Source organism: Mustelus asterias, chromosome 17, assembly GCF_964213995.1.
Source record: "Mustelus asterias chromosome 17, sMusAst1.hap1.1, whole genome shotgun sequence".
NCBI classification, from domain to species: Eukaryota; Metazoa; Chordata; class Chondrichthyes; order Carcharhiniformes; family Triakidae; genus Mustelus; species Mustelus asterias.
Window position 1 is genome coordinate 20,760,993 of NC_135817.1, and position 15,947 is coordinate 20,776,939.

Here is a 15,947-nt window from a genome sequence, read left to right on the forward strand (position 1 = left end):
CTTGAAAGGGCAGATGTGGTCTCAGTTTAATGTCTTGTCCGAAAGATGACACTCTTCAGCATTACACTGGGGTTTCTGTGCTCAAGTCTCTCCAGTAGGATTTCAAACCGTCCTGATTCTATGGAAGCAGAGCAGAATTCGGCTTGCGAGCAGGCTGTATACTTTGCTAGATGATGCTAACCACTCATTGCTGGATTGTCCTGATTGCATGATCCCTAAAGCTGTCCATATTTGATTAAGGATACAGACCAAAATGTCACAAACTGTCATTTCTTTTTATAAATCCCAACTGACCTGTTGTACTTTTCCAGTCGTTTCTCGTATGTAATGCTGGTGGTAGTGGTGCTACTAACATTGTGAAAGAAAGGTGTTATATTACACCTGTCCCTTTTCTCCCCATAAACACCTGTTTTTTTTGCTACGGCCCTGAGCCCAAACTGTACACACAGCTATACAAGAAAATAGTTGGCTCACAAGGTAACTCAGAGTATGGAAAACCGCTCACTGCACACAGAGTCCATTTCCATTTGAAAATGTACTTTTCTTGATCTACCTTAATAACTTGGGTGTACAGAGCACAATTTCAATATTTGAAGGTGACACAAAATTTGGACACACTGTGAACTCTGAGGAAAATTGTGACAAGGTTTCAAGAGGACATGAACAGGCTGGTGAAATGGGGAGACATGTGCCAAAGCAGTACAATGCAAAGAAGTGCAAATTGATATGATTGGTGTGACTTTGATAGGAAAAATGAAGTGAGGCAATTTAAAACAATTCTAGAGGGGATACAAGGACAGAGCTCTGGGGGCAAATATGCACAAATCATTGAATGGGACAGGATAGGTTGAGAAAGTGGTTACAAAGGCATTCGGGATCTTGAGCTTTATAAATTAAGGCACAAAAGCAAGTCATAACGAACCTTTATAAAACATTAGTTCAGCCTCAACTGATGTATCTAATTTTAGGTACTGCACCGTAACAAGGGGTCTGAAGGCTTTAGAGAAGGTGCTGAACAGATTTACAGGTAAGATTCCAGAGTGCGGTAGATGTGCTGTACTCGGGTTTCCAGAAGGCATTTGATAAGCTGCCACATTAAGGTTATTGCGAAAAATAAAAGCTCATGGTGTAGGGGGTAACTCATTAGCATGAATAGAAGATTGGCTGGCTGGCAGAAAGCAGAGAATAAGCATAAATGGGTCTTTTTCTGATTAGCAGTATGTGACGAGTGGAGTTTTATAGGGGTCTGTGCTGGGGCCTCACCGCTTTACAATTTATGTCAATGACTTAGATGAGGCGAATGAAGGCATGGTGGCTAAATTTGCACGACACAAAGATTGGTAGGAAAGAGGTCATAAGGAGGTTGCAGATAGATATAGATAGATTGAACGAGTGGGCAAAAATCTGGCAGATGGAGTACAATGTGAGAAAATATGAAGTTGTTCACTTTGTTAGGAAGAATAAAAAAAGCAGAGTATCACATAAATGGAGAACATCTGCAGAATTCTAAGGTGTAGAGGGATAGGTGTAGCGAGATGGTCTCATGCATGAGTCACAAAAGGTTCATATGCAGGTACAACAAATAATTAAGGCGGCTAATGGAATGCTATCCATTATTACTAAAGGAATTGAATATAAAAATAAGGATGTTATTCTTCAGTTAGGTAAGAAGTCTCACAACACCAGGTTAAAGTCCAACAGGTTTATTTGGTAGCAATTGTTGGACTTTAACCTGGTGTTGTGAGACTTCTTACTGTGCTTACCCCAGTCCAACGCCGGCATCTCCACATCATTCTTCAGTTATACAGGGCATTGGTAAGACCACACCTCGAATAGTGTGTGCAGTTTTAGTCTCCTTTAAGGAAGGATATAAATTAATTGGAGGTAGTTTAGAGCAGGTTTACCAGATTGATTCGTGGAATGAGCAGGTTTTCTTAAGAGAGAAGATTAAACAGACTGAACTTGTTTTCACTGGAATTTAGAAGAGACGGGTGATCTGACTTAGGTATTTCCTAAATGGTCTTGACAGGGTGGACACAGAAAGATTGTTTCTTCTTGTGGGCGAGTTCAGAACTAAGGGTACTGTCTTGAAAATAGGGGTCAACCTTTTAGGATGGAGATTAGAAGAATTTTTTTTTCCACAGAGCATTGTGTGACTTTGGAACACTGCCTCAGAAGGTGTTGGAAGCAAGGTCAATGAATATTTTTAGGCGGCGGTTGATTGATTAACTTACCGAACAAGAATCAGAGGTTATGGGAATGTAGAACTTGAAATACCAAAGAGATCAGCCATGATCTTATCAAAAAGCATAGCAGTGTCAAAAGCCTACTATTCTGTAGGTTCACGGAGAAACTTCAGTTATGTTGATAGACTGGAGAAGCTGGGGCTGTTCTTAGAGGAGGCTGAGGGGTTGATAGAGGTGTGCAGGATCATGAGGGCCCCAGAAACAGATATATTTTTGTATATATTGAGATATATCATTCCCATTAGCCAGAAGACATGGATTTAAGTGAATGCAAAAGAGCTAAAGATGACATGAGGAAAAATATTTTTATGTATCTGTGATGTGCCTGAAAGAGGCAAATTGATCTGTGCCTTTCAAAGGTAAACTGGATAAGAAACTAAAGAGGAAGAAAATTACAGAACTATAGTAAGAGGTCCACAGAGTGGGATTACCTACTTTGCTCTTGCAGAGCCAGCACAGACTGGATAGGCAGAATGGCTTCCTTCTTTCCTGCAGCCGAAATTATTTCACATGACAGAATCAAACTGTTAGGTGTTTAAATTATCCTCATTGACAGGAACAGACCACAAGCCTTGCAGATAAAATTAGATCATCAGGTGATCTCTTTAATTATGCCTGAATTTGGTATTTGCATGAGGATTGTACAATAAAAAGATACAGAAGTATTTCTGTTAACATTTCAATGATGTGGAGATGCCAGCGTTGGACTGGGGTCAACCTGGTATTGTTAAACTTCTTACAACATTTCAATGGCCATGTTTCATTCCAAATGTTGACTTCTTATTGCTGAAAACAAAATTTATAAAATGTATATTTTGAAAATGTGGTGAACAGATCACTCTTTCACCCTTATTAATCACAACTTTTGACCCAGTTTTCAAATGTTTAAACACTCAAAGCACAAGGAAAGTGCTGCAGTGGAATGGAAAATTATAACCAGGGATATTTACAAATTATAGTAAGGCAGACTGGGTTTATTTCCTATATGATGCTAAAATCAGAGGGTAACTCAACCCAATCCAGTTTCCTGCAATGTATTCTTGCGACACTGATGGAAACTAGAGAGTAAGGAAGGGATTGGGGAAAGAGAGAGACATACGTGGAGATAGAAAAAGAATCAGTGCACATAAACATATGTGAAGTTTTTTGAAAACCTTCCTCTTTTCACCAGTCCATAAAGTAGATACTTGACAGTGCTCTGTACAATTCTCAAGGCAAATTACACCTAGCAGTCTGCATACCTGCTGCAGTTCTTTCATAAAAAAGAGATTAGTAATGGAGAATGCCCACTAGATGGCACACCACTAAAGCTCAATAAAAGAATTTCCCGGATTGTGGCCAGACATAATCAGGAACAATTAAATCACAAAAATCAACAAATCCATTACATTGTTAGAGGAAAGTATCATCTTGTTCCTTGAGTTTATCTGTTTATATTTCTTATTAATTTACAACTTCCAAGTTGCTGATATGCAGTGGTGCTCTCTGGGCACACAAACTCAAAAGATGAGAAAACAGTAAATTAAGAAAAGGTTATATACTCGAGTTAATGTGCATTGCCTGGCCCCTTTAAGGGTTTGGTCATGTGGTCAGTCAGTGATATCATTAGCTACTATGCGTACTTTATTCAGTCTAGATCCAGCCACTGGAGTAAACAGCTACCTAATAAACCCATTCTGCTGTTACACCCAAAATCCTGTCACTTTCTATTCTTTTATTCTGCAATTAGTGCTATAAATACAACGGGATCAAAAGAAAACTGGTGAGAAGTTACTTTTGGTGGCCAAGTTAGAAGCTGACATGAGGAAAAATCGGGGCTGTGCTAGTCACGTGCATGGGTCAGAAATGCACCACTATTGTCCCCATTGCATCCATGGGAATGGCCTAAAATGCCATGGCAACATTTACATATGGGCTGTGCAGGTCCATACAAAGGGCATATGTTATTCGTATCATCGACACACAAATGGCCAGAAGATTTCCTGATGAAATTCATCATTGCGGAACAAACCATCAAGAACCTCGATGGGATTTTCGCTAGATTTGGGAAATCAGAACAAATTAAGTGATAATGGACCACAATTCACAGCTCAAAGTTCAAAGACCATCTAAAGAAGAGTGTTATCCAACACAAAAATCAGTACCATACCACCTCTTGATGAATAGTTTAGCCGAAAGATTCATTCAGTCCTTGAAGCATGCATTGAAAGCCTCCAACAACCAAGTTTCATTAAATCACCAACTGAACAGTTTCTTGGCGACATGTCACAGCACCACACAAAATCCATCAGATTTACTACTCAATAAGAGAAAGCGGAGAACCACTTTCAATTTACTCATATTGCAGACATCTGAAATAGTAGATTGCAATCAACAGTCACAAATCCTATGATGGGAAGGTAATTCAAAATTACTCCTATTTCAGCAAGAACAATTTTTGGTGTGCAGTTATATCACCAAATGAGAAGTGGGTTCCTGCAACTGTCTAGGCTCAAACTGGTCCAATCTCATATTCTATACAAACAGATGAAGAATTAGTTTGGAGATGACATGTAAATTAGTTACTGGCTACGCGCACCAATGTTTTATCACCATCAGTGCCAAAACTGTACCACCTTCCATTCCACCAGAGACTGTAACCGCGACAATCAGCCGATACTGAGATTGCCAATGAATCCATTGCTAATAGTTCACCTGCTGCTGCACCTTCTAGGGCGAAAACACCTATCACAAACCCTGAGAATACCCCTCGAAGGTCAAGGACAATCAGATTCCAGAAGTGAGGCATCCAGTGCAAAATAGACTCTCTCGAAATCATCTTTCCTATTAACTGTATATTAACTGGGGAGGTGGTGGCGTAGTAGTATTGTCACTGGACTAGTAGTCCAAAGACTCAGGGTGAAATTTGAATTCAATAAAAAAATTGGAATTAAAAACTCTAATAATGTCTATGAAACCATTCTCGATTGTTGTAAAAACCCATCTGGTTCACTAATGCCCTTTTGGGAAGGAAATCTGCCGTCCTTACCCGGGCCCACATTAATGTGGTTGACTCTCAAATGCCCTCTGAAATGGAGGGCAGTTAGGGATGGGCAATAAATGCTGACGCAACCAGCGATGCCCACATCCCATAAAATGAATAAATTTTTAAAAACTGTGTAATGATAACTTGCCTGTCAATGTATATGCATGTTTTTGATGACTATGCAAGGATGTCTTAATTACTCACTGTTAGGGGACCTTAGAAGGGGGAGGAATATTAGGATTTGTGTTGCATGGTCCCTTTAAAGGGTTTGATCATGTGGTCAGTCCGTGACATCATCTGCTACTTTGCAGCCTTTATTCCATCTAGATCCAGCCACTGTGGAGTAAACAGTTACCGAATAAACCTGTTCTGTCGTTACACCTAAAACCCATGTGCCATCGTTTTCTATTCTTTTATCCTGTAACAAGTACTACAAATATAACAAAGATAAAAGCAGAAATCGGATTGAGTTGTTGGTGTACGGGAGTTCCCTGCAGCAGGAGACTAGGTATTCCCACTGTACACAGGTGAATTCCTAACACTTGGATCAATTTGCTAATTTTTTAATTAGTGGAAAATAATGTGATAGAACATAGAAAGCCACAGCACAAACAGGCCCTTCGGCCCACAAGTTGCGCTGATCATATCCCTACCTCTAGGCCTATCTATAGCCCTCAATCCCATTAAATCCCATGTACTCATCCAGAAGTCTCTTAAAAGACCCCAACGAGTTTGCCTCCACCACCACCGATGTCAGCCGATTCCACTCACCCACCACCCTCTGAGTGAAAAACTTACCCCTGACATCTCCTCTGTACCTACCCCCCAGCACCTTAAACCTGTGTCCTCTCATAGCAACCATTTCAGCCCTTGGAAATAGCCTCTGAGAGTCTACCCTATCCAGACCTCTCAACATCTTGTAAACCTCTATCAGGTCACCTCTCATCCTTCGTCTCTCCAGGGAGAAGAGACCAAGCTCCCTCAACCTATCCTCATAAGGCATGCCCCCCCAATCCAGGCAACATCCTTGTAAATCTCCTCTGCACCCTTTCAATGGCTTCAACATCTTTCCTGTAATGAGGTGACCAGAACTGCGTGCAGTACTCCAAGTGGGGTCTAACCAGGGTCCTATAAAGCTGCAGCATTATCTCCCGACTCCTAAACTCAATCCCTCGATTAATGAAGGCTAGTACGCCGTACGCCTTCTTGACCGCATCCTCCGCCTGCGAGGCCGATTTAAGAGTCCTATGGACCCGGACCCCAAGGTCCTTCTGATCCTCTACACTGCTAAGAATGGTACCCTTCATTTTATACTGCTGCTTCATCCCATTGGATCTGCCAAAATGGATCACCACACACTTATCCGGGTTGAAGTCCATCTGCCACTTCTCCGCCCAGTCTTGCATTCTATCTATGTCTCGCTGCAACTTCTGACATCCCTCCAAACTATCCACAACACCACCTACCTTGGTGTCGTCAGCAAACTTACCAACCCATCCCTCCACTTCCTCATCCAGGTCATTTATGAAAATGACAAACAGCAAGGGTCCCAGAACAGATCCCTGGGGCACTCCACTGGTCACTGACCTCCATGCAGAGAAAGACCCCTCCACAGCCACTCTCTGCCTTCTGCAGGCAAGCCAGTTCTGGATCCACAAGGCAACAGCCCCTTGGATCCCATGCCCTCTCACTTTCTCAAGAAGTCTTGCATGGGGGACCTTATCGAACGCCTTGCTGAAGTCCATATAGACCACATCCACCGCTCTTCCTTCGTCAATGTGTTTGGTCACATTTTCAAAGAACTCAACCAGGCTCGTAAGGCACGACCTGCCCTTGACAAAGCCGTGCTGACTACTTTTGATCATACTAAACTTCTCTAGATGATCATAAATCCTGTCTCTCAGGATCCTCTCCATCAACTTACCAACCACTGAGGTTAGACTCACCGGTCGGTAATTTCCCGGGCTGTCCCTGTTCCCTTTCTTGAATATAGGGACCACATCTGCAATCCTCCAATCCTCCGGAACCTCTCCCGTCTCCATCGACGATGCAAAGATCATCGCATAGTTTGCAAAACATATTTATTCGATCATTAAACAATTCAATCTACCAAGAATAAAGAATATTTATGTATGGTTTATACCTGCAATCTTCAGGTGAAATTTAGTAGGAAGTTGTCCAGATTTAATGGAATTATTCTTTCAAACAACTTCTGCAGATCTGAACTTTGCAGTACTTTTGATCAAGAATCTTGTGCAAAATTGGTATTTTGCATTTATTTGTATTTCAATGAATTGAATATTTATAACTAATAAATATTACCTGATAATGGTTTGACAGCTGGAGCTGAAGGAGGTGGAGGCTTCTTAGGTCGCTAAGGAATAAAAGAAGCAAGTAAATATTGATGGGCACACATCCATTTCTGAACTACAATACATGCTGTGTCCAAAAACAGTCGACAATAATTTAGCAGAACTATAGTGTCCTAACACTGATGGTGCAACATCCTTCCTGTCTAGGCTAGTGTGAATATTTAAAATAGGCTCAACTTCACAGATGGCACAGAAAAGTGCAATGCTCCTTCTGTACAAAATGGTTTCAGCGAGGGGGAAAAAAATGTCAGAATTTGAAAGCATAGAATTCATTTTGTGCATTTTAAGAACACAACAGACAAACAAACAATAACAATGCAGGAAGACAGGAGGTCAGTATGTAGTTGAGGATTAACGTTTATGCTCAAATTGCATACAAATTAGTTTCTTATGATAGGATTCCACAGGTATAGGAATCAACTCCATTTCATTGAATGCCCCTTCAATGAATAGCTGAGCCAAGATAATCCCACATTTGTCCACTGGCGAACTGGTCTTAGCCAGATATAACATGCTTGGTCTCTGCAACATTTAGACAACCCATGTGAAAATGGACTCTTTCTTTTCAGCTTTTGGAGCAAGATCTGAATTTATCTTAGATTGATGACATAAAAATGCCAACTCTCAGCTGATTGCCAATTTAGATTAGATGAGACTGCTTCAATCCAGTTTCAATTTTCTATTGTCTACATCAAGCAGCCCACAAAGCAGAACAAAATACTTCTAAACTGATCACTTACTCAAAGGAGATGAGTGAGTGGCACGATTTTGCTTTTAAATTCAATTGTGCTTTTGGAGGGAGATATCAATGTGTTGGAACTGAAGGGCCAGTAATGTGTCAAAACCAATAAGCAACTTGCTCATCAAAAATATGGAGAGCTGTGTACAAAAAATTCAAACTGCTCCACATGAAAAAGTCATCCAAATGCTAGGCAGCCACCTGCACAAAACATTCACATCCTTTTCCATTGCCTCTCCCTGGTCTCAACTAACCCTTCTCCCTAAATGGCCCCCACGCAAGATTCAGCCTCCAGTGTTAAAATTTTCCAGACTTGGAATTCTGGCAGCAATTGATTCCTGATTAGTCCAAAAACGTTGCTGCCTAATGTACTAATCAGGGAATATCCTTTTCCAATCCTCCAGGACCAGGAACTTTAATGTAGAAACACAAAGTTGAAATAAACTTTATGCTGAACAAAAATTTGGGGAACATGTAAAGCTTCAAGCTGGAGAAAAGGAATGCCCCAGATAAGATTTGATTTGATTTATTATTGTCACATGTATTTACAGTGAAAAGTATTGTTTCTTGCGCGCTATACAGACAAAACATACCGTTCATAGAGAAGGAAACGAGAGAGTGCAGAAAGTAGTGTTACAGTCAGAGCTAGGGTGTAGAGAAAGATCAACTTAATGCAAGGTAGGTCCATTCAAAAGTCTGACAGTAGCAGGGAAGAAGCTGTTCGAGTCGGTTGGTATGTGACCTCAGACTTTTGTATCTTTTTCCCCGAAGGAAGAACTACCGGTGATGAGTTGTACCAGCCCTGCCTTGAGAAATGTTTTCCCCCACTCTCTGCTGCTCCTGAGGGTACCAACCCCATGATGGAGGGAAGCCCTTCACACCATTCCAAGCAGCAGAAACCCTTGCAGATCATGGCAACTGGTTTCCCTTTCTGTGCCTTAGGCAGCACCAGCTCTCAGGATCATTCAGAGCTACAAGAACCACAGAAATATAAAAATATTACAGCCCAGAAGAAGCTATTTCCCTAACTGTGTCTGAGCTATCCTGCTCAAACCCATTTTCCAGTTCTCAGTCCATACTTTATTTATTAGTGTTACAAGTAGGCTTACATTAACACTGCAATGAAGTTGCTGTGAAAATCCCCTAGTCGCCACACTCCAGTGCCTGTTCCGGTGCACTGAGGGTGAATTTAGCATGGCCAATGCTCCTAACCAGCATGTCTTTCAGACTGTGGGAGGAAACCGGAGCACCCGGGGAAAATCCACGCAGACACGGGGAGAGCGTGCAGACTCCATAGAGACAGTGACCCAAGCCAGAAATCGAACCTGGTCCCTGGCGCTGTGAGGCAGCAGTGAGGCACTGTGCCACCGTGTAGGTACTAAGGAATACTTGAACACTTGAAGTGCTTGTTGCACTGCAGTGCAGTTTTCATTTAAATGCAATGTGCATTTCTTCCTCTAACACTCTTTCAGGCAGTGTTCCAGAAGAACCATTTACTTTAAATCTATGGTTCATGTTTAATGACCTCTCTGACAAGGGGAATAAGCTCCTTCCTATCCATTTTAACCAGGCCCCTCACTTAGATCTTTGCTCAGCCTTCTCTGTTCCAAAGGAATAAAATCCTGGCCTATCCAATCTGTCCTCAGAGCCAAAATGTTTCATCCTGGCAACATCCTTGTAAACTTTCTTTGTATCTTCTCCAGTGCAATTACATTCTTCCTGCAATGTGATCAGAACTGCATGCAGTGCTTTATACACTGAGTGTCGGCTAATGATAATAAGTATAGAACGGACACTGCCATATTTCCCTTTTCACAGCCCATTATCATTCTCCAACGCAGCAGTTCCCGAGCTCATGAAAAACAGTTCATTTAGAATAATCCATCCAATTAGCTCTTTCTTACATCCTTCTTTGTCAAACATACAATTTCTTTGGTGCATAGATTCAGATACTACGTGCATTTCCTTTCTATGTCCAGTCCTCATTTTCATGTTTCCCCTTGGATTTTTAAAATCATTTGCTATATAGAAATAAAAGCAAATTACTGTGGATGCTGGAATCTGAAACCAAAAGAGAAAATGCTGGAAAATCTCAGCAGGTCTGGCAGCATCTGTAAGAAGAGAAAATAGCTGATGTTTCAAGTCCAGATGACCCTTTGTCAAAGCTAAAAGACATAGAAAGTGGGAGATATTTATACTGCAGGGTAAGGGAATGAAAGATGAGTCAACAAAGGGGTCGACGTGGGATAGAGCAAATCATCTGAAGTTGTTGAATTTGATGTTGAGACCGGAAGACTGTAAAGCGCCTAGCCGGAAAATGAGATGCTGATCCTCCAGTTTGCGTTGAGGTTCACTGGAACATTGCAGCAGGCCAAGGGTAGACATGTGGGCATGGGAGCAGGATCATGTGTTAAAATGGCGAGCAACCAGAAGGTCAGGGTCCTGATTGCACACAGACCGAAGGTGCTCAGCAAAGCGATCACCCAGTCTACGCTTGGTCTCTCTGATATAGAGGAGACCACATTGGGAGCAGCGAATGCAATAGACCAAATTGAAAGAGGTGCAAATGAAACGCTGCGCAACCTGGAATGAATATTTTCGAACTTGGATGATAAGCACAGAAGAGGTAAAGGGACAGGTGTTATACCTTCTGCGACTGCATGGGAAACTGCCATGAGTGACAGGAGAGGTGATGGGTATAATGGAGGAGTGGACTAGGATATGCAGAGGGAACGGTCTCTGTGGAATGTTGACAGAGGGAATGAAGAGAAGATGTGTTTGGTGGTGGCATCACACTGGAGTTGCCGAAAATAAGAACATAAGAAGTAGGAGCAGGAGTAGGCCATCTAGCCCCTTGAGCCTGCCCCACCATTCAATAAGGAACTAATGAAAAGTGGAACTTATTCAAGGAACAAATACTGGGTGTCCTTGATAGGTATGTCCCTGTCAGGCAGGGAGGAAATGTCCGAGTGAGGGAACCATGGTTCACGAAAGAGGTGGAATGTCTTGTGAAAAGGAAGAGGGAAGCTTATGTAGGGATGAGGAAACAAGGTTCAGATGGCTTGATTGAGGCTTACAAGTTAGCAAGGAATGAGCTGAAAAAGGGGCTGAGGAGAGCTAGGAGGGGACACGAGAAGTCCTTGGCGGGTCGGATCAAGGAAAACCCCAAGGCTTTTTACTCTTATGTGAGGAATAAAAGAATGACCAGGGTGAGGTTAGGGCCGGTCAAGGACAGTAGTGGGAACTTGTGTATGGAGTCAGTAGAGATAGGCGAGGTGATGAATGAATACTTTTCTTCAGTGTTCACCAAGGAGAGGGGCCATGTTTTTGAGGAAGAGAAGGTGTTACAGGCTAATAGGCTGGAGGAAATAGAAGTTCGGAGGGAGGATGTCCTGGCAGTTTTGAATAAACTGAAGGTCGATAAGTCCCCTGGGCCTGATGAAATGTATCCTAGGATTCTTTGGGAGGCAAGGGATGAGATTGCAGAGCCTTTGGCATTGATCTTTGGGTCCTCGCTGTCCACGGGGATGGTGCCAGAAGAGTGGAGAATGGCGAATGTTGTTCCTCTATTTAAGAAAGGGAATAGAAATGACCCTGGTAATTATAGACCGGTTAGTCTTACTTCGGTGGTTGGTAAATTGATGGAAAAGGTCCTTAGAGAGATAGGATTTACGACCATTTAGAAAGATGCGGATTAATCCGGGATAGTCAGCACGGATTCGTGAAGGGCAAGTCGTGCCTCACAAACTTGATTGAATTTTTTGAGGAGGTAACTAAGTGTGTTGATGAAGGTAGGGCAGTTGATGTCATATACATGGATTTTAGTAAGGCATTTGATAAGGTCCCCCATGGTCGGCTTATGATGAAACTGAGGAGGTGTGGGATAGAGGGAAAGTTGGCCGATTGGATAGGTAACTGGCTGTCTGATCGAAGACAGAGAGTGGTGGTCGATGGAAAATTTTCGGATTGGAGGCAGGTTGCTAGCGGAGTGCCGCAGGGATCAGTGCTTGGTCCTCTGCTCTTTGTGATTTTTATTAATGACTTAGAGGAGGGGGCTGAAGGGTGGATCAGTAAATTTGCTGATGACACCAAGATTGGTGGAGTAGTGGATGAGGTGGAGGGATGTTGTAGGCTGCAAAGAGACATAGATAGGATGCAAAGCTGGGCTGAAAAATGGCAAATGGAGTTTAACCCTGATAAATGTGAGGTGATTCATTTTGGTAGGACTAATTTAAATGTGGATTACAGGGTCAAAGGTAGGGTTCTGAAGACTATGGAGGAACAGAGAGATCTTGGGGTTCATATCCACAGATCTCTGAAGGTTGCCACTCAAATGGATAGAGCTGTGAAGAAGGCCTATAGTGTGTTAGCTTTTATTAACAGGGGGTTTGAGTTTAAGAGCCGTGGGGTTATGCTGCAACTGTACAGGACCTTGGTGAGACCACATTTGGAATATTGTGTGCAGTTCTGGTCACCTCACTATAAGAAGGATGTGGAAGCGCTGGAAAGAGTGCAGAGGAGATTTACCAGGATGCTGCCTGGTTTGGAGGGTAGGTCTTATGAGGAAAGGTTGAGGGAGCTAGGGCTGTTCTCTCTGGAGCGGAGGAGGCTGGGGGGAGACTTAATAGAGGTTTATAAAATGATGAAGGGGATAGATAGAGTGAACGTTCAAAGACTATTTCCTCGGGTGGATGGAGCTATTACAAGGGGGCATAACTATAGGGTTCGTGGTGGGAGATACAGGAAGGATATCAGAGGTAGGTTCTTTATGCAGAGAGTGGTTGGGGTGTGGAATGGACTGCCTGCAGTGATAGTGGAGTCAGACACTTTAGGAACATTTAAGCGGTTATTGGATAGGCACATGGAGCACACCAGGATGATAGGGAGTGGGATAGCTTGATCTTGGTTTCAGATAAAGCTCGGCACAACATCGTGGGCCGAAGGGCCTGTTCTGTGCTGTACTGTTCTATGTTCTAAGATCATGGCTGATCTGATAGTGGTTTTGTTCCACTTACCCGCCCCCTCCCCATAACCCTTAATTCCCTTCTTGATTAGAAATCTATCTACCTGTGACTTAAACATATTTAACGAGGTAGCCTCCACTGCTTCGATGGGCAGAGAATTCCAGAGATTCACTAACCTCTGAGAGAAGAAGTTCCTCCTCAACTCTGTCCTAAACTGTCTCCCCCTTATTTTGAGGCTGTGTCCTCTAGTTCTTGTTTCCTTTCTAAGTGGAAAGAATCTCTCTGCCTCTACCCTGTCTAGCCCCTTCATTATCTTATAGGTCTCTATAAGATCCCCCCTCAGCCTTCTAAACTCCAACGAGTACAGGCCCAATCTACTCTATCTCTCCTCATAAGCTAACCCCCTCATCTCCGGTATCAACCTGGTGAACCTTCTCTGTACTCCCTCCAAGGCCAATATATCCTTCCGCAAATAAGGGGACCAAAATTGCACACAGTACTCTAGTTGCGGCCTCACCAGTAACTTGTACAATTGCAGCAAGACCTCCCTGCTTTTATACTCCATCCCCTTCGCGATAAAGGCCAACATTCCATTTGCCTTCTTGATCACCTGCTGCACCTACAAACTGAGTTTTTACGATTCATGTACAAGGACCCCCAGGTCCCTCTGCACAGTAGCATGTTGTAATTTTTCACCATTTAAATAACAGTCCATTTTACTATTATTCCTTCCAAAGTGGATAACCTCACACTTGTCAACGTTATACTCCATCTGCCAGATCCTCGCCCACTCACTTAGCCTATCCAACTCTCTCTGCAGACTTTCCGCATCCTCCACGCAATTCGCTTTCCCATTCATCTTTGTGTCATCCGCAAACTCTGTTACCCTACACTCGGTCCTCTCCTCCAGGTCGTCTATGTATATGGTAAACAGTTGAGGCCCCAGCACCGATCCCTGTGGCACGCCACAAGTCACCAACTGCCAACCAGAAAAGCACCCATTTATTCCAACTCTCTGCTTCCTGTTAGATAGCCAATCCTCAATCCACGCTAACACTTTACCCCCAACTCCATGTACCTTAATCTTCTGCAGCAACTTTTGTGAGGCACCTTATCGAACGTCTTCTGGAAATCCAAAAACACCACATCCACCGGTTCCCCTCTGTCAACCGCACCCGTTACATCTTCATAAAAATCCAGTAAATTCGTCAAACACGACTTTCCCTTCATGAATCCATGCTGCGTCTGCTTGATTGAACCATTTTTTTTCCAGGTGTCCTGCTATTTCTTCTTTAATGATGGATTCCAGCAATTTCCCAACTATGGACGTTAAGCTAACTGGCCTGCAGTTACCCGCCTTTTGTCTACCTCCTTTTTTAAACAGTGGCGTCGCATTAGCTGTTTTCCAATCAGCCGGCACTTCCCCAGAGTCCAGCGAATTTTGATAAATTACAACCAACGCATCTGCTATTACTTCTGCCATTTCTTTCAGTACCCTGGGATGCATTCCATCTGGGCCCGGGGACTTGTCTACCTTTAGTCCCATTAGCCTACCAAGCACTACCTCTTTAGTAATAGTAATCGTTTTAAGGACTTCACCCCCTACAGTCCCACGACCGTCAATTTTCGGTAAGCTATTTGTGCCCTCTACCGTGAAGACCGACACAAAAAACTTGTTTAAGGCCTCGGCCATTTCCTCGTTTCCCATAAATCCCCCTTCTCGTCTTCTAAGGGTCCAACATTTACTTTAGCTACTCTTTTCCTTTTTATATATTTGTAAAAACTTTTGCCATCAGTTTTTATATTTTGTGCTAGTTTAGTTTCATAATCTATCTTTCCTTTCTTTATCGCTTTCTTAGTAGTTCTTTGTTGTTTTTTAAAGCTTTCCCAATCTTCTAATTCCCCACTAGTTTTGGCCACTCTGTACGCATCGGTTTTTAATTTAATACTCTCCTTCATTTCCTTAGTTATCCACGGCTGGTTATCCCTTTTCTTACATTCCTTCTTTATCACAGGAATATATTTTTGCTGAGTACTGAGAAAAACCTCCTTAAAAATCCGCCACTGTTGCTCAGCTGTCCTACCAACTAGTCTGTGCTCTCAGTCTACATTAGTCAATTCTGCCCTCATCCTATTGTACTCCCCTCTGTTCAAGCAGAGGACACTGGTTTGGGACCCTACTTTCTCACCCTCCATTTGTATTAGAAATTCAACTATATTGTGATCACTCATTTCAAGAGGATCCCTCACAAGAAGATCATTAATTTTAACTGTCTCATTACACAGGACCAGATCTAAGATAGCTTGCTCCCTCATAGGTTCTGAAACATACTGCTCGAGGAAACTATCCCGACAGCATTCTAAGAACTCTTCCTCAAGTCCACCGCGTCCGACTTGAGTCAACCAATCAATATGCAGGTTAAATTGGTGGAGGATTATGCTTTGAATGCGGAGGCTGGTGGGGTGAAATGTGAGAACAAGGGGGACTCTTTCTTTGTTCTGGGAGGGAGGGAGGGTGAGGGTCGTGGCGCGGGAGACGGACTGCACGCTGTTGAGGGCCCTGTCGACAACTGTGGGCGAGGAAAAAGGATCACATATTAG

The 15,947-nt window shown here is 42.8% G+C and overlaps 1 protein-coding gene across 2 annotated transcripts in view; it reads right to left on the reverse strand.

Annotated features, from left to right (window-relative positions):
• Positions 1 to 15,947, reverse strand: part of sh3kbp1 (SH3-domain kinase binding protein 1) — a 334,888-nt gene that overhangs the window by 82,069 nt on the left and 236,872 nt on the right. For both annotated transcript variants that reach the window (XM_078232356.1, XM_078232358.1), the window contains one exon: positions 7,594 to 7,645. In XM_078232356.1, the coding sequence (XP_078088482.1) occupies positions 7,594 to 7,645 (52 nt within the window). The remainder of the gene's footprint in view (positions 1 to 7,593; positions 7,646 to 15,947) is intronic.